General features: G+C 37.3%; 1 protein-coding gene across 5 annotated transcripts in view; it reads right to left on the bottom strand.

Annotated features, from left to right (window-relative positions):
- The window catches only part of DCC (DCC netrin 1 receptor), a 1,226,567-nt gene that overhangs the window by 792,214 nt on the left and 412,856 nt on the right, over positions 1–21,497 (bottom strand). For all 5 annotated transcript variants that reach the window (XM_017951762.3, XM_017951759.3, XM_017951760.3 and 2 more), the window contains exon 2: positions 19,241–19,561. In XM_017951762.3, the coding sequence (XP_017807251.1) occupies positions 19,241–19,561 (321 nt within the window). The remainder of the gene's footprint in view (positions 1–19,240; positions 19,562–21,497) is intronic.

The raw sequence follows: 21,497 nt of genomic DNA, 5'->3' as shown, positions 1-21,497 counted from the left end.
ACTAGGGAGAGAAGGTGTGTGGAGCAGCAAACAAACAAAAAACATTTCAGTGTTTCTTGGTCTTTTGGCTAAGATCAAGTGCAAAAAACAGTTCAATATTATAGGACATTTTTGATATTGAAGAAATTCCCACTTCCCTCACATAGATAAAATAGCACAGAGAAAACTTTGTTACAGACCTCTCTGATAACAATGTCTGCATCTTATATTAGTGAGTGTAATGCACCAAAATGTTTTGGGTTCAGACATTGACTCACTAGTGTTTCTATGTAGAGGAAGTTTCCTGCTTATCTGTCCATCCATAGAGTATAGGAAAGAAAAGTGAGAGCATCCCCAGCCTCTAGAAGGAGAAGGCTAGTAGCTCTCTAATGGAGAAAGCACTAGAGAAATCACCAATGTCAGCTAATAAGGGGCTCAGACATATTCCCTTTTAATTTGAATAAATATGTTTTAATTGAATGGAATAGAAAAATAATTACATTACTCATTTATTTAAATATTCATTCTATGTGAATACTTTTTCTTTACCGCATTAAAAGAAATATATGGTCTCCACTTCCTGCCTGCTTCATGTACCATTCTGTGCATTCATCTGAGCTCAAGCACCCGCTCTAATGCTGGGGCACCCCAGGGCTCATCTTTGCCCAGATGACACTGAGTAAATCAGGCCCAGTGAGGCATGAATGTAAACTTCAGAGCATCTGAAAACTGCTTTCTGGAAAGAAAAACAGATTATTTCTTTAAAATGTAAAAAAATGAATGCCACTAATTTTCCCCTGTGGAGGCCCAATGGGAAGGAGGGACTAAGAACATTGTCCCATCTTCCTCAGCATGTCAGGAACCATGTATAGAAAATGCAATGATCTCTAGACCATGTGCCTTGAAGGATGGGGAAGGGAGATGAACCCTGAATCATTTAATGCTCTGAATGTGAGATCACTATTAAAAGTCCTGACTTCTACGTGCAGACTTTTATCTTTTCTAAGTCCAAGATTCCATGACTCACCAAGTCCTTGCTCTCTAGGCTGTCCCTGTACACTGATAACTAAAGTCTTTTGACTTTTCATTGGATTACTTCACTCCTAGATGAACAGAGAAGTCCTGGGCTCCAGTAATCATGAGCTTAACCCTCAGCTCCTTGGCTCTGCATTTCTGATTATTCCAGTTCAGTCACTGCCCATGACCCTGGTAGGACACTCAGACACTGTAATACTGTGCCCACTGTGAATACAACAGCAAAGATGACAGCTACGATTCCAATTGCTTTCAGGAAACCTTCACTCTAGTGAGGAAGGCATGTGCTAAACAAATAATAGTGAAATTATAATTGGCAATTGTTATGAAGGACATTGAGGGCATGGTATGTGGTAGTAGTTAGCAGTGATACCTAAACTCTCAACAGATAGCTCAGAGAAAGAAACAGCAAAACAGCTCTAAAGAATGAATATAACAATGAGCTAAACCAAGGGCAACTGTGTTTAGGATCGCCACGAAATTACTCCCTAGTCCAAGACTTGATGTGGGAGGAAGTGAGACATGCTCAAGGAAGTGAAAAAAAATATGGCTGGAGCATTATGAAGAAATTGGCAGAAATGAAGTTGGTTGGGGAGGAAGGAGAGGAAAAGAGAGAGAAGGGATGGCAGGAGGAAGCTAGATTACATAGGGCTTTAAATTTCATGAAAGGTTTATATTTGATCCTAAAAGCAGTGGAAAATCATTCACCAACTTCAAATGGTTTAAAACACAACTGGTCTCTGTGTATGAAATATATTGTAAACCAATTAATAGACCATTTTAAGCGAAGCAGGCAAGAGATTACGGCAGTTTCTGTTTGGATGGTGTTAATAGACATGGAAACAAACACATTAAAAATGTTTTGAAAATATAGCCAACTGGTTATTGATAAAGGAACAAAGACTGTATTATGGTGAAAGACAGTTTTTTTTCAGCAAATGGTGCTGAAACAACTGGACATCAGCATGCAAAAGAAAAATAAAGAATCTAGACACAGACCTTACATATTTCACAAACTTAACTCAAAATGAATGACAGATGTAAATGTAAAATATGAAACTATAAAATTCCTAGAAGAAAACATAGAAGAAAGTCTAAATGATCTTGGGTATAGAGATGGCTTTTAGACAACTTTTGAGATACAACAATGTGTAAAGGCACGATCCTTGAAAGAAATAATTGATAGACTGAGTTGCATTAAAATTAAAAACGTCAGCTCCAAGAAGGATGCCATCAAGAGACTGAAGACACAAGCTCCAGAATAGAAGAAAATATTTACAGAAGACATATCTGATAAAGGACTGTCAAACAAAATATACAAAAATTCTTAACACTCAGAAAAAAATGAATAATTCAATTTTAAAATGGGTAAAAGACCCGCACAGATATCTGACCAAAGAAGACATACAGGTGGCAAATAAGCATATGAAAAGATACTCCATATCATATGTCATTAGAAAGTGACAAATTAAAATAACAGTGAAATACTACCATGCATCTATTAGAATGACCAACAGTCAGAACACTGACATCAAATGATGAAAATTATGTGGAGCAACGAACTGTCATTAATTGCTAGTGGAAATGCAAAATGGTACATCCACTTTGGAAGATAATTTGTCAGCCATGTAAAAATACAATGTAATTAAGTGGGAGTGAAATAATTCTCAATACATATCAGGAAGTGATGATTTTCTAGGATTCTCCTGAAATAACCTAGAACTGAAGACTTGCTACCATACCTTTTATTGAGGGAATTCCATTTTTTTCCTAGATAACCCATATATGATCCTTTTGGGAAGCCATAGTAGTTACCCAGGCCTCAAGACATTTTAAGGTCTGATACCAAATGGCCACAGATATTTTTCTCTTCTGTTGCTTCTTTGTTTATTTCTCCCTCACTCTTTTCTGATTCTAACTTTCTAAAAACTAATTCTTCAGGAGATTTAACTGTAGATATTCAAGGTGTAAAGAGGGTAGCTGTATTAATGAATAATATTGACTGAAAACCTCCCTATGCTAAATAACGATAGAAAGGTGGAAAATAAACCACATGCACACACACACACACACAGAAACACATGCAAAGAAGACTTAACAACAAACAAGTAAGATTAGAGTGAATGTTGTGACGCTTTAGAAAAAGGTCTTATGCCAGCCACAACATAATACAAATATTGAAATAAGCAGACTGGGGACTAAGAATTCTGCAATCCATCAGGGTCTTGTCATGGTATAGTATACCCCTCAGATAGCACAAAGTCTAGTCTGAAATGTTGAGGGCAGCGTAGCAGAGCTCTTTGCTTTCTACAGAAACTCTTTGTGAGTTTCAGTAATGAAAATCAGCAGCCCTGACCTGTGTTGACCTCATCTGTAGATTCTTCCCCCATTGGCGATCTACCATATGTAAGCCTTCTCCTTCCAATTTCTGAGGCACAGCAGACAAGTGAAAAAGTGTGAAAAGGTTACTCATTATAAACTGAAAAATGGATAAACTCATAATTTTTAAAACATATGAAACACATGTTCCCCAGGTAAGACCTTACACTCTAAATGTCAAGCCAGAGTGAATTCTTAAAGCTGAGTTATAAAGCTCTGAAAATAGAGTTTATAATGAAAATGCTGACAGGCTCTTGGAGCGACTGTAGTATAGAAAATTTAGTATGTCACCTTGTTTTACAAGATTTTACTGGCATGGAAGAAAATTAAAACATTTAACATCTTTCACTTCACCAAATTGCTTTCCTCCTCCAAACTGTGGTGCCAATTGTAACGCTATTTCGCTTGTAAACCTCCTTGTTATTGTCATTGTGCCTAACACACATTCTCAACTCAGCACTCACATTTTCTTTCCAAAGTACTGACATGCTTATTGGGGAGGCATTATCTGGTAATCTTATTCACATTTTCTGAAGGCATGTTAAGTTATAAGAGTTTTGTGGAGGAAAGGCTGAAATTATTTACATAACTACACAGGCAACATAAATAATGCTGATTATTAAAATATTTCCTAGAAAAACAGCTTTAAAAAGCCCCTTTTTAAAGTGAAACATTTGTACTACAGGTATTTACACAAATTCAAGGGAAAAATAAGACTTGGGAAAAATGGCTTAGTGTTGGAAGAAACAAATTTAGACCTTCGGGCAAAATAGAGTAACTGCTTGCAGTTTTTGAACATAAGAAACCAACAAGCATAAAATGAGGGATAATTTTCTAAGTCAGTTATAAATAAAGAAGATTTGTATGAAAACATAGTTGTTAATTCAAGTCATCATAAGCGTGAGTCTCTTAACCCCATCATTTTTATATCTGTAATAACCATTTTCTTTCATGATATGTTAAAGGCTGCCTGGGGTAGCGAGCCAATAGGTAATTTACATGCCTTACCAGAATATAATGAAATTGTCCCAAGGTTTGCTGACCCATAGAAAGTTCTTCAAAGCCATGACAAACTTTACTTCTGACTTTTGCTAAGTGAGGTTAAAGAGATGTGCTTCAATATCATCAAATATTAAAATCATGAACCCTGAGTATTATCCAACTATTTTCTAGCCCAGTCATTATTTTATTGATCCTGTTTACTTCAGGCAGAAGTATTGATCTTACGATATTGGTGCTAAGAACTTTAAAAAGACAAATATAATCTCATATGTTTGCATAGAGTCCACCTAGATGGGGAAGAACAAACCTCTGCATGGGAAACAGGCCAATACTCATAGAGCAGCAAAGACACAGAATATGTGTCCCCACATAGAAAAAGGCTTCTTCATGGGGCTTCTCCCTTCCTATTTGCTGCAAGGTACCTAGGGAATCTTTAATATTATGCTTATTTTCTGTTTTTCATAAAGCCTCACTTATTGAGCTTTTACTATTGATGGGGACAGGGAACAGAGAAATTCTAGGCAGAAGAGGGAGGGTCCCTGACAAAATCTCACCCTCAAACTGAAAAGCCTGAAATCACGACCTAAAATGGGAACTTACATCCCTGTTTTCCTGCTCAAATGTTGCCTTTTCCTAAACCACTCATGGCCCCACCCTGTCTCATCATGTGCCTATGAAGACCCCAGACTCAGCCAGTAGAGGGGAGAAGCAGCCGGATGATTGGAGAGAAGTGGCTTGACTTCAGAGGAACAGCTTGATGGCACAACTTCAAAAAAGAATCCAGCCAGAGACAGCCAGACTTCAAGGGAAGATTCCTACCCTTCCCCTACGCTGTACCCTTTTCAACTTCTCTTCCCACTGAGAGCCACTTTCATAGGCAATAAAATCCCCCACATTTACTATCCTTCAATTCATTCATGCAACCTCTTTTTTCCTGCATGCTGGACAAGAGTTTGGGAGCCATGAGTGCGGATACAGAAGGCTGTCACACTGGCTCTTTGCCCTTGTTGGCGGAGGGTAGCCATGGACCCACTGAGCTGTTAACACTTAAGCTGTCTGCAGATGGCAGAGCTAAAAGCACTGTAACATGCCCTCTGGGGCTTCGGGAATGGCAGGCACCCCACCTGGATGCTGCCATGGGGCCTGCACAGAGTTCGGTCCTGCTGGCACCCAAAAGTGTTTGCTCTGGCTCCTGTACCTGCTTGCCTGTGCACTCCCTCCTGTGAAGGGTGTGCAGCAGGTCTGAGTGATTGGAGTTTGATCCTGCTGGCACCACAATGGCCAGCTGGTTCCAGCCCTTGTGCATTCCAGTTCCTGACTTGTTCACTTGTGCGCTCCCTCCACAAGGAGTTGAGAGCGGTGGGCTGAGGAAAGCAAGCATCCCTGTTGCAAGTCCCATGAAGGGGTCAGGGAAATGTCCTGCTTCACTATGTTTTAGGTCCTCTGTTCAGCATTATTTGGTAATCTTCATAATAACCTTAGAAGGTAGACACTATCTCATAGCTGTATTTAATACATGAAAAAACTAGGCCCAGAATATTTCCACAGTTGTCCCAACTTTACAGAACTAGTGAATGGCCAAGAGATAGATTCTGAGGCTGACTGACTCTGAAGCCTGTGCCTCTAACCACGGTGTTACCCCATAAAACTAACAAGGTTCTGTGGAGTCTCACTGCCTAGGGAAGCTAAGACAAATGTAACACGGTCTGTGTCTTTATGAGATCTTTGGCCAGGGGAGGAGTCGTGTTTGTCTAGGAGTCTTGTAAGGATACAGTGTAATATGCTCCATGCGATGACAGAGGGAAGGATAGATTATGGTGGGCACAAAGAAGATGGAGCCTCACCTAGTCTAGGGGGCCAATTAAAGGTTCCTGAAGGTGGGTTGCAAGAACTGAGTCTGAGGGAAAAAAAGGCAAGAGCTAGCATGATGTATGAGAGAATAAGGCCTATAGAATAAAGGGTGCAAAGCCATGGCAACAGAATGCACATTTATCAAACTGCTGTAAAACATGAAGAAATCAGTATGGATTTGGTTACAAAGGAAGCTAGAGTCTGGGTGCAGTGGCTTATGCCTGTAATCCTAGCACTTTGGGAGACCAAGGCAGGAGGATCACTTGAGGTCAGGAGCTCAAAACCAGCCTGGCCAACATGGTGACCCTTTTAGTCTCTACTAAAAAAAAAAAAAAAAAAAAAAAATTAGCCAGGCGTAGTAGCACATGCCTATAATCGGGTGGCCAAGGCAGGAGAATCGCTTGGTTTGAACCCAGAAGGCAGAGGTTGCAGTGAGCTGAGATCACACCACTGCACTCCAGTCTGGGCAACATGAGCAAGACTCCAACTCAAAAAAATAAAAAAATAAAAAAATAAAGAAGCTACAGATACAGGCAGGACTAAGATCCTAAAAGACATGTAGGCCACTGGAAAGAGTTATCATTCTTCTATGGTATGCTGATGTGACTCAATGGCATCTGACATTATATACAGAGCCTGAAACATTTTTGTTTTGGACCTGAGAGGAATCCCGGGATAGTTCATGGAGTGATATCTACTAGAAACTTCTTTTTACAGACAGCAGAAGAGACACAAATCCATACATGGAGAATTGTCTTAGACTATTTGTATTACTATAAAGGAATATCTGAGGTTGGATAACTTATACAGAAAAAACATTCATTTGGCTTATGGTTTTGAAAGCTGTGCAAGAAACATGGTGCCAACATCTACTTCTGATAAGGGCCTCAAGCTGCTTCCATTTGCAGCAGAAGGTGAAGGGAAGCCAGCATGTACAGAGATCACATGATAACAGAGGAAGCAAGAGGGAGGAGACACAAGGCTCTTTTTAACAACCAGCTCTCCTGGCAACTAATAAAGCAAGAGCTCATTTATTATGACAGAAATCCACTGTCATAACACAAACACCTCCCATTAGGTCCCATCTTCAACATGTGGACCAAATTTCAACATGTGATTGGAGGGCATGAATGTCTAAACCATAGTCAAAAACCCAGGACATGGATGAGATGCATTCCTCCAGGTTTCCATGTATAAGGTTCTCTCTGGCAAAGGCCTATGGCTGTTCATTAACAGTGTCAACTCATCACTACTCTTATCAGAGTAGGAAGTAGGCTTCAATGATACTTATAAGTTAAGAAGAAGCCAGCTCTATTTGCTCAGTCAACAGCAGTAAAACAAATCCTGGCTTACAATGTTTAGGTCCAGGCTAATAAAATGCTCTTGAATATACTAGTTTCTATCAAAATGTTCATACCCTTTGATTAAGTGATTACATCACTAGGTAAGAAGAAGACATGTCAAAGGTATGTACAGAAGAGCATTTACTAAATACAAGAATATTCATTCATGTATTATTAGCAAAAGCAAAAATTTGGGAACAAATAGAATAGCTTTCAATATATGAATCATAAACCGTGAAATATTCTGCAGGAATTAAAAAGCATGAGACTGATATGTAAGAACAAATATAGAAAGATATCCAAGATATATCATTAAGTGAAAAAACAAGCCACAGGATAATCAGATAATCTCATTTATGTTAAATAGCAAAGACAGAAAGTAGGTGTTTTCCAGAGCAGGAGAAGGGGAAATAGGAGTGATGAAAATGCTATGGAATTAGATAGTGGTGATGGTTGCACAATTTTATGAATATTCTAATAGTGACTGGATTATATACTTTTAAAGGCTAAATGTTATGGTATATAAACTATTTTCCAATAAAAACAAAAACCAATCCCAGATACTCACAATGTGTATACTGAGGTGGAAGAGAACATTTATTTTATCTGCAATTACATATTTCAAACCTGGCCACTCCTGGACTGGGACGTAACTGGAAAGAACTTTAGAAAAATAGCCACAAGTTTGGCTCATGGAATGCCCAATCGCTATGGGACCCAAAGGATGCTCCTGGAAACTGTGCCTTCTGCGTCAAAAAAATGCTAATTATTTTTTATGTCATGTTTCAGCCTTTGGAGATGAATTCCTTTGCAAAAGGGACCACAAAAGTCCAACTCAATAAAACCAACCAGCACTGAAATTTAATGTTGAAACTATATAGGCTTTATTAATCTTTAACACACTTTCTTAAATAGGCTTCTAGTTGGTGAAGTGTTCCAGGTAAAATCTTAGTAAATGAACCTGATGAGCAGCCTGTTTTAAGGGTGGTAAAGCCTCAGGGTTACAATGAAACTGATTTTTTAAAGCAGCTTTTAAAAATGTGTATTAAAAAAACAAGGATTATAAATCAACAAGCAGATTTTATGACCGTGGTGTTCATCAGTAGACTGAAGACACAGAGGCTTATCTAGGAAGAGCCATCTAAATGGAAAGGTGTGTGAATGTGTCTATGTACTGTGTTTATCTTTAAATATCTCTTGGTAACCTGAGTTAATATAAATAGTGGATATAAAGAGTGTACATTCATTCCTTTAGAGATCATCATGGGAAATATGCAGATGCGATAGAATACAGATCCTCTCACACAAACTATATCCCACATATATAACTATCTTTTTTTAAAGTTGTGATCTCACTGTGTTGCCCAGGCTGGAGTGTAGTGGTGCAATCATAAATCATTGCAGCCTCGAACTCCTGGGCTCAAGCAACCTCCCACTTCAACCTCCTAAGTAGCTAGGACTGCAGGCATGTACTACCATACCTGGCTAATTTTTAAATCTTATGTAGAGACGGGACCTTGCTATGTTGCTCAGACTGGTCTCAAACTCCTGTCTTTAAGTGATCCTCCTGCTTCAGCCTCCCAAAGTGTTGGGATTACAGGCATGAGCTGCCACTCCCAGTCCCAGATATACTGAGACCTATCGAAGTATTTTCTTAAAATTTTGTTTAAAAAAAAATTTTTTTTTTTTGATATAGGGTCTCACTCTGTCACTCAGGCTGCAGTGCAGTGGCACACTCACATCTTACATCAGTCTTAACCTCCTAGGTTCAAGTGATCCTTCTGCCTCAGCCTCCCAAGTAGCTGGGACTACAGCCATGCACCACCACAGCCAGGTAATTTTTTACTTTTTTTGTAGAGACAGGGGTCTCACTATGTTGCCCACGCTGATCTTGAATTCCTGAGCTCAAGCAATCCTGCCACCTCAGCCTCCCAAATGTTGGGATTACAGGTGTGAGCCACCATATCCAGCCTATCAAACTATTTAAATGTAACTTTTCTCTGACACATGCTCATTGGGATTCTGAAGGTAGACATGCTACTCTGAGAAACCAAACTTTGAGGCTTAACTCCCCTCCAGAAATTAGAACCCTATAGCTCCATCTGGTCCAATTAGAGATACCTGAGTTACATTTCACAATAAGCGCTAGTTAAGAACCTGTGATAAATTCTGTGTACCTAAGAGCTGCTCCTCAGTTGCTGTGGGAATTTTTCAAACAAGGCTTTTCAACAGAAGTGCTTTGACCTTTGAGGCTAAGGCTCTGTCTTTTAACAGGAAACTTCCAAAGTACTCTGGACTAGATCACTAAGAGTCACAGGTGTGTGTATGTGCACGTGTGTGTGTGTTTGTTCATTTCCAGTATAACATAGAATGAAGAGATAAATTTGGAAATTTGGGACCTACTCTGGTTATTGAATTTCTATCAAAAATATTTATCATTGTTGTTTTATTATTATTGTTTTATGTTAACTTCGTGATTCAAGGTCCAAAACAACTTATTTGTTAGGTCAAAAATATGTCGCTCATTCATGAATCCAAATGGCCCTTTCTGATTTATTCTAACTCTTACGTCTACCAAATAATAGGTAAATTTAGCAGTGATATGTGTAATGACTGATATGATTTGACTGTGTCCTAACCCAAATCTCGTCTAGAATTCCCATGTGTTGTGGGAGGGACCCTGTGGGAGGTAATTGAATCATGAAGGCAGGTCTTTCCCATACTGTTCCCATGATAGTGAATAACTCTCACAAGATCTGATAGTTTTAAAAAGGGGAGTTACCCTGCACAAGCTCTCTCTTTGTCTGACACCATCCGTGTAAGATGTGACTTGCTCCTCCTTCCACCATGATTGTGAGGCCTCCCAAGCTATGTAGAACTGTTTTAAACCTCTTTTTCTTCCCAGTCTGTGGTATGTCTTTATCAGCAATATGAAAACGGACTAATATAATGACCAATGTATTAGACTGCTTATTATAGAGTATATAGAAATATATTATAAATATAAAGACTGTTAACACTAACTTTTTACAGGGAGATAAGTAATTGTGTTTACTAACTGTATTCATTACTTTCATCTATATATACTGCTTATGACAGTACAAGTTTAAGAAGGTTGAGGTACCATACACTGAGATTTTCCATGATTTCCTCTAATTAATTTACTTGGCTTCCAGGACACATTCTAGGTTATAATGTCTCTTTACTTTGTAGAAAAACTTTGTATCTAATATTAATATCTTAACTCAAGTATTTTTGTATAAAATTATTGAGTTTAAATAATATATTTTACCATACACATAAAAATATAATAGGAAAAAAATCAGTACCAGAAATAGGTTCTTAAAGTTATTATCCATCATTATTTCATCGGAATTGTACAACTGTGCTATCTAATGTAATGCTACAATTATTCTACTTAATGATGGGGTGCAGGACATGCTACACCAAAATGTGGTGGTTTGGAGGTCACTCTCTGACTATCTCCCACCTTTCTATGTGAGAGCTGTCCATAACAGAAACCCTCATGTGAGAGGAGTCCTGCCCCATAGCCAGGGGAAGTGATATGGTCTGGTTCTGTGTCCCCACCCAAATCTCATCTTGAATTATAACCCAAATTGTAATCCCTACATGTTGTGGGAGGGACCTCATGGGAGGTGACTGAACCATGGGGGTCATTCCCCCATGCTGTTCCATGATACTAAGTTCTCATGAGATCTGATGGTTTTGTGAGTGGCTTTCCCCCTCTTCACTCTGCACTTCTCTCATTCTTCTCCTTCCTGCTGTCATGTGAAGAAGGACAAGTTCGCTTCCGTTCCACCATGATTGTAAGTTTTCTGAGGCTTCCCTGCCCTGCAGAACTGTGAGTCAATTAAACCTCTTTCCTTTATAAACTACCCAGTCTTGGGCAGTTCTTTATAGCAGTGTGAGAACACACTAATACAGGAAGGAATATCCTACAGAGATGCAGACAATTGTTTGAACAACCAGACCTTACTCGGTTTCCCCCAATTTATTTCCATTTATCTATGCTCTCTGTCCAATCATGTTTTTCCACAATTCTCCACTTCTCTTGTAAGACTTAGCATAAAAATATAAAGCTTTCCCTAGGTCTTTGGGTCTTCATTTCTGCAAGTTACTTGTGTATAACTTTGTTTAAATAAATTTGTTATGCTTTTTTCTTGTAAATCTGTGTTTTGTTAAACAGATTAGCAAGGTTAATAGTGTAATATATTTTCCTTGTGATGTAAAGGAAAAGATATTACATTATTTTCTCTCACATTACTATGATTTGAATCTTTTTTATCTTGACATTTTTCAAGAAACTTGAATTTTTATATTCCAAAAACGTTTTCTAAAATTCAAAAGAGTTTTTGGTTACTGAGTTGTGTTAGATGTTTCTTGTGCATTTTCATTACAGTACCAGCAAAAATCAAACTGTAAATAGCTTAAGAGTTGAATAAAAGAACAGAGCTCTTAAGATACTGATTAAATTTAGAATGAATAATTAGCTATTTCTATTGTCATATGAATTAGAATTCATAACAAAGAAAAGGAAATGAAAGGTTGGAATATTTTTTAGGTTACTTTGTTGATGTTTCTACTATAAAAAGCCTTGTCAAGTTCTCTATTGTAAATTTTATAATGTAGAAGATGTCTTTTCACTCTGCATATTTTTCAGGAATATATTTCTATTTTAATTTTATTGCAAAGTTAATTGACTTAGGAAGAAGGCAACTAAAACCTTACTCTCTAAAATGCAATTATTTAAGTTGAGGGTGTGGGGGCTGTGTGATGGAATAGGCATTGGGGAAATATTAGTGATGACTGTATCTCAGTTTGATTTAGCAATAAAATTAAAGAAAAATGATAAGACTAGTAAACACACAGCAGTTACTTATAAGACCACATTTACTTCTTATTTTTTCTCTCTCATGCTTTAACTACAAAACAATAGGAACATTTAGCTAAATGAAGATCATTAAGTCATTAAGAATCATGGAGTCAGAGCAATTTAATTTTCTGCTTGTCATTTGAAAATAAACAATATCTCTATAAATGTAAAATGGAAAGCTCTGCGCTGTAACCGAACCTTCCCAAATAGAATTCTGAGCATATTCAAGGGCCCTGGGATACATTTTCCAAACTGCTACACAGGATGAAGTCGACCTTCTAGGCAAAATTCTTATATTTGCTCCTGTAGAGAGAAGGAATATGAACATTTTTCTTGCTGTTTCCTTTATATAACATTTGAGTGACCTGAGGCAATGTGGTTTATTCTTCCTTCTCTTCAGTTAAGGTTTTTTTCAGCTTCTTTTAAGTACGAACATAAAGGTCAGGTTATCATTTCACAAAATGCTTCATTCTAGCTTCTCTAACCATAATATACTTTCACTAATTATTTCATAACTCATTTAAATGGGAGGCATTCTAGAAAAGAATTCACTGAAACAACTCCTCAAGTAGCTAATTATTTTTTTAAAACACAGGGGAATTTTAATTATAATGCCGGTGTTATTTAAAAGCGGAGTGTGACAATTTGCATCTTGAACATCTATTGTAATAGGAAAGAAAAAATATGTCCCTGAATGAAATAACAACTCAAGTAAATGCAATTTAGTTGGCCTTTTATTTTCTTGATTTTTAAGAAGCAGGAAAAAAAATATGCAAACTTGGCCTGAATTGAAAAACCACATAGAAAGATAAAAGATCACCAAATTGTGTTCCTAGAAGACCATTATTTATGAGCTTATTTTAAAAATTATATGCTGTCTGTTTTTCTGACACAGATTTGTCATGTGTCACTATTGAATGTATAGCTATGATAGCAAAATCTTCTCATCTTAGAAGAAAACATCTAACTCATAGTGTTTCCCAAAAGGAGTTGACATTTTCAAGGCACTAAATGGATAAATCGATTTTCATTATTATTGTCATTATTACCATTATTGTTATCTTCTTTAATTTGTATTGTGGAGAATTTCATTGATTAAAAATAAATGACTGATTACATAAGAAATTGTTTACAGAGTTCTGAAATATAGTCCTTAGATTGAGAAGCAAAGTGATAAGGGAACAAGTGTGCATCTGGATTTAGACTAAGTCCCAGTCTCTGGCCATAGAGCTCTTAGCTTTTTCCAGTAAGTTCTTAACCTGTCAATTTGGGTACTTATCTCACAGACTGTTTCTGAGCATTACCAGGTACTGTATACAGATTCACTTTCTGAAGCAGAAACTGCTATAAAAAGCAAGTCAGTGGTTTTAATACTAAGATACAAATGTTCAAAAATTAACAAAGACAAATCTACCTGGACACAAATACACTAATACACTGTAATGTATCCAGCAGTCAGCATTGGTTTACCCTTGGAGGAGCCTGTCCTACACCATCCCCAGAAGTATAAATGCAAACAGAAGTACTAGTTAGGCTCCAACTGTGCTCCTCAGAGTGTGCAGGGCAAGTCAGTGGACAAGGAGCTGTGTGGGCGGGTAGGTGTGGGGATGGGTGGACAGGTGGTCATGGTTGTATTAAAAAACAAAATAAAATGGGATGTTTATGCTTATTCATAGGAAATCTGTTGTTATCTAGTCTTCTTACATATTGGAATTAATCCCTCATCCCCAGGAGGGTACCAGTTGTGTTAAACTCCAAATTGAGACCAAGTGAACTCCCATGAACCAGCTTCAGTGAATCTTTTTCAGTTGGAAAGTCATTTAAAAAGGTAGAGGGGAGTGCCCTGCACCTGTTTCTGAAATGATTGCAAGGTTGCTCAATCTCAAACGCCTGCTGTGGTCAGTACAAACTGTATTGGTTACATTAACATAATAGTAGATCCACTGGTCAAAAATGAATCCTTTATTCCAAGGGATTTGGTCACTGCTTGCCAAAAAATCTCCATAGATTTAACCTTTTGAAAACTCAATTCAGGCTTGCCACTTTGTATTCACAGATTGCAAAGGCAGATATCTGATCCAAGATTACAGTATGTATGTCTTAGGATTTGTTGCCTATTTTTCATCACCCTGAAAAAACATATTTTGCATCATTACATGGGAATATTGAAAGTTGTTCATTCCTAATAATACTTATTAAAATAACGCAATAATAATCATTGTTAGGTCTCTTTATACTATGGCTGTCATTGAATAAGAATCTACTCTGCACTAGAGCTTTACATCCTACATGTTGTTTGAAAATTACCACAGTCTTGGGAGGTAGGTTATTATTATGTCTGCTGAACAGAAGAAAATCCAGAGGCTCAGATATCTGGGAACATCTAGAGTAGGGAGGATGTGCTTGGCCAGATGCAAGTTCATTTTCACGATAAGGGTTAGGGAAGGAATGAAGAAATGCTCATGCTTTTTCCTTTTTAAGTGGCACTTGAATATTCCCAAACAGTCAGTTTTCTAATCACAAAGTTTTCAATAGTTAATTAATTTGTATACTATTGATACATAAAGCAAATTATTCCAACTCAGTTTATCAAGAGTATGTTTATGTATGCACATATATGGGTGAGTTTAATCTGCAGAAATCCAGTGAAGCAGGAGGAGGAATAGAAGGGAGACAAGAGAAGGAGAGGTAGACAGGAGGATGGCAACAGCGGAAAGTTCTCTTTATATGGTATAAAGCCCCGTGTCTTCATTGGTAAGGCAAATGTCTACTATTAACATGACATACTTTGCTAGACACACAGCAGAGAGGATGGTAGGAAAGCATCATAGATAAGTTCAGTGCTGCTTCCCTTCTTCAGCTGTTCTCAATCTAAAGGACTAAATAGAAGTATACATGGCACAGAAACACTGCAGCATTTTAGATTAGAGCTAATTGGATAAAAATAAGATTCCCAAATTTCAGTCAGTGTGATGAAGTTGCTTTCAAATGGAGATTTAATAGCCCAGGCATTCTTTACTGATAGAACTCAAAATGAGTAGAAATACTGATAGTCAGTAGCCTGTTACATTGCAATTTTTAACAAAATGCTGGATGGAATGATACTTCTTCATTTATCTTTCCTACTCTCCTTCCCTCTCCAGCCAAGTGTGCACTCAAGTCTTAAAGAGCACTTGAGAAGCTCCTAGAAAATAGGATGAATGGGGCATGGCAAGATCATTGTGTAAAATATGCTGACTGATTAAAGATAGATTTCATTTGCTATACTTCTTTTTATCAAAAGACACTTTGAGAAAGCAAAAATGGAAGAGGGACATTATTTAATATGGGCTCTATACAGCACCTGAGAGTACAAAACATTTTTTTTGTTTTGTTTTACCCAAGCAAAGCCTACTGTTACCATTTAGTGGTGACTGGTTTATTGACTGCTAATGCTTTAAAAATGAGATTAAATCAGGTCCATGGTCTTTATTCCTAGGAAGATATATGCCCCTTGTGAATTCTAGTGGTTTGGCAATCTTAACCTCAGCAGACATAACATTAATGTATTCTGTGTTGCCAAACAGCATGGTTTAAAATGCTGTGAACAGCCTTATTGCCTTGAAATGATACAATCTAATATGAGATTGTAACTCAGTGACTGAATCCATGCACCTATCCTTGTACAGAATACTAAAGACCAAGCCACTGTATATTAATATCTCACAGAGAAGGAATTGTTCTTCAGTTCACTATCTGAAAGACAGAACATGTGAACGTGAATGTAAATTGCACGAAGACTGAAACTGCAACGTAACATGAATGCAGTTAATGAAAGGCCGTTTTCATTAACAGTGCATAGGCAACTGCCTTTTGTAATAAGGCATCAAATACTAGCCTGCTTCATTCAAATCAGTAGACCTTCTTTCGCCTTGTGGACAACTGATGGGTGGGATTTATGAGGGCAGAAATTCTCTAGTGACTGAAAGTCAAATTGTCCCCTTTCCACTTTATTTGGAGCATTCTGAGAAAGCTGCTTTTGCCAAATCTGCAGCATTTATTCCACTTGTTTCTCCTAATCAATCATAATTAACATTAACATTCAGTTATCTCTACACTTTATGCTCATCAATCAAATTTCAGACACCCATCACTCCAAGGTTCCAGTTACTTTATAGCCTTGATTTTCATGATCAAGATGTCACCTGGCCTGTCTCCTGAGTAGAGGGGGTTTTCTGCATCTGCACCTCAGTCTATCATTGCTAAAGCAGACCAGGGACACCTCGAGGTAGAGTGACCCACTGTCTTGGTTTTACCTGGCACTCAAGTGGCTTCCCAGGATACAGGACTTTCAAGTGCAAAAACCAGGTCAGTCCAAAGAAAAGCAGAATGACTAGCCAGTCTACCTCTAGGTAAAATCTGGCTTAACTGACTATGGAAAACTTTGCCTTCATCAGTTTGGGTGGCTTTCACAAAGTATCATGGACTGGGTAGCCTGTAAACAACAGACATTGATTTTTCAAAGTTCTGGAGGCTGGAAACCTGAGATTAGGGTGCCAGCATGACTGGTTTCTGATGAGGGTCCTCTTCTGGGTTGCAGATTACAGATGTCTCATTGCATCCTTACATGGTGAAAGGAGCAGTGGTATTCTGTGGTTCCTTTTATAAGGGCACTAATCACATTCATGAGGACTCCACCCTCATGATCTAATTATCTCTCAAAGTCTCCACCTCCCAATACGATCACATTGGGGGTTAGAATTTCAATATACACATTTTAGGGAGACAAAACATTCAGTCTGCAGAGTTCTTAGTAGAGAAAAGAAGCTACAGAAGAGTAGTTTGAAGCTAGGTATGGGGATTAACCACATATCTATGAGATGTAATTCTTCACAGCACCGCCTGACAAAATCACCTCTTTCAGATTGAACTTTCTCAAACCCTCACTAGGAGAGTGCATGAGGGAGTGGTGGTTCTGCCCAATTGTCCTGTTATTGATGAAAATGAGTTATCATTCTGATCAGTCTTCCAAGATGAGACTAGACTAAGTAGGGCCTGGGAAAGAAAGCCTACCACAAATGACTAAACAGCCTATGATTCAATTTTGTTTTTACTGAGAACTAAAGATTACGTTGAAAGCAGCCCTTCAAATCTGCTTACCCATTCATAACTTAAATTTATTTCAAGTTGGATCTGCTTGCCTTGCTTTATGGTCAATACAAAAGTTTAAAAAAAAAAAAAAAAAAAAAAACACCAGCTATTGGTGAAATCATTATAGTAACAAGTGAAAAAACTGATTCTTCTCTTTGCAGGTCTAACATTTCAGGGGCCAACAGAAATAATTATGAGCTGCCTTCTAACCAGAAGAGTGGGGCAGAAATAGCAATATCATGGATTCCAGAATGGTCAGTACCATTTTTTCAGGGTCTACATGACTTCAGTGTATCCAGGTGAAAACAAAAACTGTTCATCTTATTACTCAGCTATTGAGCCAACATGTTACCAAGTATTAAGAAATTTGGAAGCACTGGAAGCAATTTTTATTTCTCACTTGAGATGTATATGTTGTAGGCCATGCCACTATAATTAAAATAAAATTTACTCTTCTTAAGGCACAACAACGAAAAAATTGACTCTGCAAAAGTTTTGCATTTAATGAAGCTGTAAAGTAGAATTAGAAAATTATTTTTTTCTAATATTTTTCTATTAAGAAGTCCTCCCTTAGATATAAGTAGTAAGTCAACTTGAAAGTTTTGTTTAAAAAAAATCTCATAACATTATGCAGCCAGTTCAGGTCCTATGACTGTTTTCTAAGCTAATTTAAGGAGAAAGGTTCGTCAAAACCATGAGACAATAAACATGAATCTTTTTTCATCTTTCCTTTTTCTTAAAAGTGTGCATTGTTGGTGAAAATGTAAATTAGACAGCCATTATGAAAAACGGTTGTGTAGCTTTCTCAAAAAACTAGAATTAGAATTACCATATGATACACCAATCCCACTTATGGGTATATATCCAAAGGAATTGAAATGAGGGTGTATAAGAGATATCTATACTTCGTGTTAATTGCAGCATTATTCACAAGAGCCAAGATGTGGAATCAATCATGAATGGGTGAATGGGTAAAGAAAATATTTTATATATATATGTGTGTGTGTGTGTGTGTATGATATATATATACATACATACAATGGAATACTATTCAGCCTTAAAAAAGAGTAAATCCTGTTATTTGTGATAACATAGATGAACTTACAGGATATTATGCTAAGGGAAACATGCCAGGCACTGAAAGAAAAATACTGCAGGATCTCACTTACAGGTAGAATCTATTATGAAAAAGACAGACTCATAGAACTAGAGAGCAGAATGGTTACCAAAGGCTTGGGAAGATGGGGCGTGGTAAGGAATGGAAATATGTTTGTCCAAGGGCACAAGGTTTCAGTTAGAGAGAAGAAATAAGCTTTTAATATCTATTGCACAACGTAGTATACATCAACATTGCTAAAAGAGTAGACTTAAAATGCTCTCACCACAGAAAAGAGGTAAGTATGTGGTGACAGATATGTTAATTTGCTTGATATAATCACTCCACGATGGATACATACATCAAAACATGACATTGCACTTCATAAAAATATATAATTATTTGTCAATTTAAAATTTAAAACATTTAAAAAATGTACATTATTTCTACAAAAATTATTTTCTTATCCCCAAAAAAGAATAAGAAGAAGAGAGGAAGGAGGAGGAGGAAGAGAAGGAAGAATCCACTTACCTGCTACTGCAACTTTTGCTGTCCGACTAATAATTGAGCCAGAATCTCCTAAAGATGCCTCACATTGGTAAAGTCCCTCATCTGGCTTGTGGTGTCTGGAATGAAGTATGTTTTGTATCAACAGAGACCCATTTGAAAGTTGCTGCTTCCTTTCGTCCATTCCCAAGGCTAGATGGATGCCATCTTTCTTCCACTTGATCACTGGAACTCCTCGGTCAGACTCTGCAGAGCAGTCGAGGAGGACATTTCCTCCCCGCATTGTGACGGCATCAGAAGGTTCTGAGAGGAAGCGCAGTGCTGTGAAAGCTTTAATTTGAAAACCTGGAACAAGAGAGCAAAGGGAAATATGTTCATGTATTCAAATAAATCTCAGGCTTAGATTCCCTTTCTTTTCTTTACAAAGCTTTTCACAAAAGCTGAGGGCTTTGAAAAATGTCCAAAAATAAATAAAAACTAAAATCAAGGATATTATGTTAAATAAGTAAAAAAGTACCCAGTCGAGGTAACGGCAATTAAGAAAACAATTGGTTCCAAAATTTAATACTATGAGAAATTGCAAATTCATATAAATCCTGGCATGCTTATTACCACCTATCAGTCAGTACATGAAAATTTAAGCAGAAAAAACTAATATTTTCCAAATAAAACTAGATATTTTAAAGTAGCAATAGTTATTAGTGTGGTAGCTAAGATTTTGGGGGAGACTATTTCTATCTCTGCATTCTGATTATGGCATCCATTGAAACTTTTAAAATATCCAATCAGATACAGTGTTCTGTAAGAATAAAAGTCAACTCTGAACAGCATGGGTAAAGTTCTTTAGGACAAAGCTCAGCTGGGTTTTAAAATAGGTAAATCCCACTGGCAGAAGCAAGTCAATAAAGTCACTACTTAAAATCACAAATCCCTGAAGGGTCTTAATTTTCATCCCAATGTTTCTCAGGGACTTGGAAATCTAAATAAATATAACAGTTGAAATTTTTTCATAAACATAAATGAACATAAAGAATCAACGAGGTAAGAGAAAGTCATTTAAGAACCTTGAGGGGAGGGAGCAAGTATAATTAGTTAAAGTATATTGTTATCGAAGCTGGCAGCATAGCATTTGACAGAATACTCACATGATGAGTCAAAGACCTTGACAAGGTTTCAGGAGGTCATTGGCTCCACCATTTGCTCAGACAGGTGTATGCTTAAATCATTCAAGTCAAATTACTTTCAATTTCATTTTGCACAATCTTAGAGGCTAGAGATTCTACAATGTCCCTTGGTATCTTGTTTTCAATATTTAATCATTTAAAGAGTCTAACTGAATTTTCTTGCTGATGTTTAATCCCATTTTCTTCTGAAACACCTTGTGTGAAAATGCATAAGAGATGGACATTTTCTTTAAGATCCCTTTATTTGTTTGAAACAGCATTTCATTTCTTAAAAAATACCACCTAAATTATGTTTTAGTCTTCTTTTTTTTTTTCAGCATAGCAACCTCGACTTCATTAGCTTCCTTAATTTTTCTGTAATGGGAACACTTTTAGTTGTACTTCGTAAAATCATTCCATTCTTCTGTCATTTAAAAGGCAAGCATCTAAATTGCAGGTAATCCATATTCTCATAAGGGATTAGCTCATACTCTTCTGATGGACAGAAACTATTTCTATCTTTGTACACCCTATTTTCCAGTGAAGAGAAGGCAGAACAGCTTCTCACGGTTTCTCCCTGGTTTTATTTGCTTCATTCCTGCATACTCAATTTTTCTAAAACTTATGTCTGAAGTCTGTTATTTTGCCAAATGATGTCTTGTGTCACTCACTGTCATATACTCATTCCTTTCACCTTGGCCACTAACTCAGAAAGCATCTGGAACTTAGTTTGAATTAATATAAATTGTAAAATAATGGTGAGCACATAACTCTACTATAGATATTGATGAACATCCCAGATGACAGCAGGCTGGTGTCTTTATTTTCAAATAAGCTCCTTCTCCCCACAGATCCTTTTGGCATAGCCAACCCAATTATAGTACATCCTGTTCTTCTAGTGGGAAGTACGTTGAATGGGGTGTCCGGATATCTAGCCTTCGGTCTTGGCTTTGTCACTTCAAAATTCATGACTCAGAAAGGTCTTTTAAGTCCTCAGAAACTCAGTTCCCTCATCTGCAAAAATTAAGAAGTTGAACTAGATGATCTCTAAGTTCAATATCTAGTGTGGAGGCTTTCAAAACAAGATTGGGTGAGAGTATCTGTCAAATGAGCCTTGC

The sequence above is a fragment of the Papio anubis genome, chromosome 19 (assembly GCF_008728515.1).
Source record: "Papio anubis isolate 15944 chromosome 19, Panubis1.0, whole genome shotgun sequence".
In the NCBI taxonomy this organism is placed as follows: domain Eukaryota; kingdom Metazoa; phylum Chordata; class Mammalia; order Primates; family Cercopithecidae; genus Papio; species Papio anubis.
The sequence above is the reverse complement of the archived record's forward strand: the minus strand, read 5'-3'. Positions and strand labels throughout refer to the sequence as shown.